A 6,000-nucleotide genomic window follows, 5' to 3' on the forward strand; every position below is an offset into this window, starting at 1 on the left:
TTTCAGACTTTTAATCACAAGACACCCTGTTCTAAGACAGGCCCACCATAGGTTGGTCAGACCTGGTTTAGTGTCCCTAGCATCTTGGGGCACAGTTGATATCTTTCCTCCTGATCCAGAGCTATTGGCTGAAGCGTTCTCCAGTGTGCAATGTTAATTGCACACTGGTGCAGGGCTTGTCCATGGATACCCACATCTTTGAGCTACCGGATGTTACGATGCTCAGACTCAAATGCCATTTCTCATTCGCTTCGTCAACACAATCCTCCCAGACATTAATAGCAGTTCTTTGTTTTACTTGTTGCTGCAAGGCATTTCAGTACCTGGATGCGTCTCCATGTATACCTACCTTGGGAGACACTTATTTTACAACCAGCTCGGTTATAGGGGTCTACTCAGACCTATGCCCAAACCTCCTATTCTCTTCCCTGCTCGGTCTCGGCATGCTGGAGTGTTACTTTTTTCTGTTGGGTTTTTTCTCTCTGTGTCCATTTCGGTCCTGTTGTCAATGTTGGTCCCACAAGCCATATAGATGTGTCTTTGGACTCTGAGAGGGTCATCTCTGGGCTTGTCTTGGTGAATTTTAACTCTTCTACAAGACTCCAGATCTGAAGCTTGAGGATGCCATGTCCATACAGAACGATGTTGCTTAGACCTCTTGAGGCTCCAAACCACTTTCTGACATAGGAGTTGATTATTCTCTCCATGTTCTCAACTTTTGTAAGGGGAATGTTGAATATGTACTAGGAAGGGCCAGCAGGCTTCTCCTTGATACAAGTTCAGTTGCTCATCAGGTAGTTCTGCCAGAGGCAGCTGCTGTGAGGCCTCTTCTCCAGGTTACCTTCTTATGCTCTGGGTCCCTGAAACTGTCTATATATATATTAAGATTAAGATGCATTTATTTGTCCCAAACACATGCACAGACATGCAAAGGCACACTCATGCAGGTAGGGAAATTTAACTTCTGCTTTTGACCCATCTGGTGCAGGACACACAGAGCAGTGAGCGACCATGTACGGCGCTCGGAGAGCAGATATTGGGGGAGTAAGGTGCCTTGCTCAGGGGCACTAGACAGGGTAGGTTCTGCTTTTGTTGTTTCTTCGTGGATATATATATCTATATCTATATCTATATCTATAGATATATATATATATATACGGAGGAATAACGATGTGCAAGCTCACGTTATCGAGTGTATTGGGATTTTTAATACATAACACAACAAACAGTTATCTTCTGGTTCATACAATTCAACGTAGCTGCGGCTAGGGGCCAGAGCACCCTCGTCACTTAGTCAGACTTGCGTCAATGGCCCTGAACAATGAAATCACATTTGCTTTATACTAAATGAGCCCCTCCTTTCAAAGAGGCAGAATGTTTATCCAATCAGCTCTCTGCGTGTTGTCTTCAGGCTTTGATTTAGTCACCCCTTCGAAGTCTCACTACAATTTCCATCAGGCCTTTGCTGAGACTCAAACCTGTTTCTCTCAGTGAAACCCCCGTTTTCTCAGACCCCCTCGTCTGCGCCGTTTAAACACCTATAGTCACCTTGTTGTAGACAGTAAGATAGCCCCTGCTGTGAATACCCTTTTGTTTCAGCAGCAGGCTCAGAAGTCTCCAGCCAATACACATCAGCACAGGATTTCACCAGTCTAACTGCAGAAAACATTTTAGCAACAACATTCTATACATATATATGTACTTGTCATTCTTCATTATACTTATCTTAATAAAAAATATCCCATCACACGAGATAATGATGATCCATGCGGCACACATTCACGCTCTGCATGTCAATATATTATATCAGATTGAGCCCTGCTGCTCTGTGTATGTCACTCTCTCACTCACCTACACACACACTCACAAACCTACAGTGTGATCGGGCACATGTATAAACTCAGTCTGGGTAAAAATAACACTTTATAAACTTAATAAATGTATGGAGCTGGAGAAGATGGTGGGGAGCACTCCGTTTGGTTTGACGAAGCGTGAATGATGGAGACACAGAGGAGCAGTAAATTACTGACAGATGCTAAAGACTAAAGAAATATCTTTTCACGGTCAAAACATGTACATCTTTAAAAGCAGACATTTTATGTCTGTAATGGCATTTGGGCCTTCAAGACACAAGGTGGCAGAAGTTATAATCCCGCTATAGGAGACACATAATGTTCTCTGCAATTACCTGGAAAATCTGCATTGGAAATTGGCTGAAAGTAGTTCAGTAATCCAATATCGTGCATCCCTAATTAAACTCATTGTATAAAGGTCACCTGGATCAATAGGTTCTTGGGAGTGAATGAAAAAGAGATTTGTTTGCCTACTGAACAGATTCAAGAAATGTTGGTATCTCCTTGGATAAATTAAAACTACTTCTTTATTGATCAGCTCTGCCATTCTCTGATGGTAATGTTATTTGAATTATGTTGTACAATATTAAACCTTTTTTCTGTGTTTTTATTTCCCAGAAGAGTCCAACTCCTGAATCCAAGAAGGTGACATTTGGTCTCAAGAATAATAAAACGGCTGGTAAGATATTTATATTAAATATTTGAAATTGACACTGTTACGAGATTGAACTGGCTCACTAGTATTTACCCATTTTCATTGACAGCTCCTTCACATTCACCTGGTAACATTCAATCCTTTCGGTGAATGCAGTTCACTTTAATTGTGCGTCCAAATCTAACTAGGGAGGTTATGGATCACTTAAGTTATGGCAACCTTTACCATCAAAAGAGCCATTTTGCCCCCTCTTCCACCAAATAAAATTCTTATGGAGCCGCAAAACACATTTGATGACACAGCTTATAAAGTTTTATATATAGTTATACTCAGCAGTTTTTCCCCTAGGTTTACACGCACATGTCTGTGTGCGCATCGGGATGGAACTCCAAGCGCTTTACTGTACCGCTTTACTGTTTATTGCCATTCAGCCATCCACATTCCTACATTGCTTTATGGGCAGATTTTTTTTATGAGGGTCAATTCTGGGTTCAGTATCTTGCCCAAGGACACACCTTTACTAATGGTGCTGGGTCCTCATACGCCTCAAGTCACCCACCAATCTGTAAAATACTATCTAGTGTATTACTGAATCAAATCTTGTTTAACTTTTACTTTAGAGTCTGCGCAAACATATGGTTTTCATTTGGTATATAAAGATAAAAGAAAAAACTGTAAACCCAACAATAAGATGTTTAGAACTTACTGTATGTGGGATGTTTTTCTACTTGTGGAACACAACTCTGTACATTGGTTGTCCTGTGGATGTTGAAGCTTGCTTGCAGTCTGCATTTTCATTGTAATGCCAGACCGCAAGACAAAACCTACAGTAATAGAACAGCGAAACACAAGTCACAAAAGATTTATTATCCGTTAACTGTAACTTTGCTATTATATGGTATAGGTACCAGTAACTAACTTTTAGGATGGTGTGAAATGCATTATAAAGTATGGAACCTGCAGAGCATTCCAGTAAATATCATCCAGTTATTGACCATATGACACCTTTAGGGCTCACATGTGCTTTCAGTGTTCCATACTACTGTGTGTCCACAGATTTGGTAGATTATCAGAAGGACATCTGTGTGCCAACATTTACCATGTGAAGGCTGAACTGTGTTACCACAGAGGCCCTGTTCTCATCTGTTATTAACATGTGGTTTTTGTTATCCGATCACAAGCGTACAGTTTTAACCAGGACCGGTTTGAATGCACTCAGATCAGATAGTGATCTGATGTGGTCTGGGCCACATGTGTCCACATTCTTTTAGCAGTGTGAATGCAAGTCCGTCCTGGGCCACATATGAAGGCCCTTCTACTCAGCTGATGTCATCTGAGCCACTGTAGTTTTACTATGAATTGAACACATTTTTTCTCTTGATTTGATTGCAGATACCGGCCCACAATATCAACATTGATCACCACATAATGATTGATACTTGATTGATATTGGTAAAAATCTTCCTTTACAGCTTCACGAGATTCATTCAGCCTCTACTGACTCATCTCTCTAACTCGGTTTTTCTTACTTGTGCCGATAGTCACACACAAACTGCGACATCGGGCACATCTGTAAACTCAGACTGGGTCAAAACATTATTTAGTCTTAACAAACACAAACTACTTACTTTGCATGTAAAAACGGGAAAGTGAGATCCAATCACAAGTGGTCACTGGAGACGCATTCAAGACGCATTTTAACAACAGGTGTGAACACGTACGAATGTAAATACCAGGTGTGTACGGGGCCAGAGGCTGTGGGTCCAGGGTCAGTCTGGGATCCTGTATCATGGTTTTGTTATGATGTGCTCTAAGTGGGAAAAGGCAATACAAACTTTCGAAAGTCAGCAGAAACAATTAGGTTCGCTATCATTAACTTAATGGTACACCTTAAACAAAAATAAGATGGGATATTTTTAGTTCTGTCTTTTAGCTGCAGCCTGTTTGACTAAAGAGTAGGTTGAATCCTTTTCCACATTAACTCCATGTGTGAAAATGTTTCTTTTTACAGTGAGACACGTTCTCTTGCTGGAAATACTTTTTGTTTAGGTAAGGTAGAACGGGTGGTCTGAGCGAGGACTGTCTAAAAGCAAATTAACATGCATTTAAACAATTATTGGAAACCAATAATTGTAACATTTACCTTTTAGTAGTTGAGTTTTTGGTTGTATCACATAATCTTCATCAGATGACAATTTCATGTGTCAAAGGTGCACTATTAAAAAATTGCCTTGCCTTAATCCCAAGTCTGTCACAGATTGAACTTGAAACACAAGCTTTTCATTTCGAACCATGTTTTTCCACTTTTTGGAAATTGTAGAGAGCAATTAAATACACCATATGAAGAGTCAATATTTGTATTGGCTGTTTCCAAGGTCAACACTGCATTGTTTAATGTGTGAATCTTTAAGATTTATAACTTAAGAATAAGAGTGAAAGATGCTCTAGGTAAATTGAATAACACCTTGTCTACCTTTTTCTTTTCTTTATGCCATTATGCAGAGTTTAGAAAAACGGATCGCAGCCTGCTGGTGAGTCCAGATGGGTCCTCACGAGTGCCTTTTGACCCGAAGCAGAAACCCAAGTTTGGGGTCCTAAAGTCTCCGCCCACACCAGGCTCAACCAATCTGAAAACAACCCCCAAGGTTAACAGGAAGAAGAGTTTGAATAGTCTAACAACCACACCTAAACGACGGCCTTCGGCGGCAGACTTCTTCTAAATTCAAACACTGACACAGTTTAAAGATGTAATGCTCAAAAAGTTTTAATAATAGACTGACTGAACCAATCAGTTTTGAATCTAGAGAAGTTTATTTTTGTTTAATTTTGCCGTTTTGGGTGACTTGATGTTTAAATAAAGTTGTTCATTCCAGCTTTCCAGCTCAATTTGATCAAATGTTCAGCTTTGGTGTAGTGGCAGTACAATATCTGTCTTTTGAATGTACTACATTCTAGTTAGTCAACAATTCTTGACCTGAATACAATCAGTTAATGAGTGTACTATTATTTGCATATAACAACTCAAACAATACCCTGCTAGCTGGTATGCTGGTGTACAGGGTAATAAACAGGGCTTTACTTATTCTGACTTTTAATCAACACCAAGTCCTTTTAACAGTATTCGGAGACTGAAATACATGTTTCGATGTTAAATGAGAAGATTATAGATCATTATTAACTGCTAGAATATTTTCTACTAATTTTCATTTTATAGCATGATAGAAATAAATACTTTATTCATATTTTGTGTTTTTAGTTGTTTATCGTTTTCGGGGAAGCTAGAAACTGAAACACATAATTATAGTTACAATAATGCAACCAAAAATGATATATAATCGATAATGGGGATAAGATGATGTAGTTGGTATTCTGTTTCTATTGTATTGTAATTCAGTGCACATTTTTTTGTTCATATTCCACCCATTCTTTTCAGACTACATGTATTGGTGTGTAATCAGAAATGATCAGTATGTTACAGTAACTGCCTATTTG

The 6,000-nt window shown here is 39.4% G+C and overlaps 1 protein-coding gene across 7 annotated transcripts in view; it reads left to right on the forward strand.

The window, feature by feature from the left end:
• The window catches only part of LOC133966855 (ribosomal RNA processing protein 1 homolog B-like), a 29,345-nt gene extending 23,595 nt beyond the window's left edge, over positions 1 to 5,750 (forward strand). For 2 of the 7 annotated variants that reach the window (XM_062401899.1, XM_062401901.1), the window contains 2 exons: positions 2,472 to 2,532; positions 5,011 to 5,750. In XM_062401899.1, coding sequence (XP_062257883.1) covers positions 2,472 to 2,532; positions 5,011 to 5,228 — 279 coding nt within the window. In that variant the 3' untranslated portion in view covers positions 5,229 to 5,750. Of the gene's footprint in view, positions 1 to 988; positions 1,008 to 2,471; positions 2,533 to 5,010 lie in introns of those variants that run through there. The other 5 variants (XM_062401900.1, XM_062401902.1, XR_009924000.1 and 2 more) reach the window with 4 other exon arrangements.
• The last annotated feature ends 250 nt before the right edge of the window (positions 5,751 to 6,000 follow it).

Source organism: Platichthys flesus, chromosome 13 (genome assembly GCF_949316205.1).
Source record: "Platichthys flesus chromosome 13, fPlaFle2.1, whole genome shotgun sequence".
Classification (NCBI taxonomy): Eukaryota; Metazoa; Chordata; class Actinopteri; order Pleuronectiformes; family Pleuronectidae; genus Platichthys; species Platichthys flesus.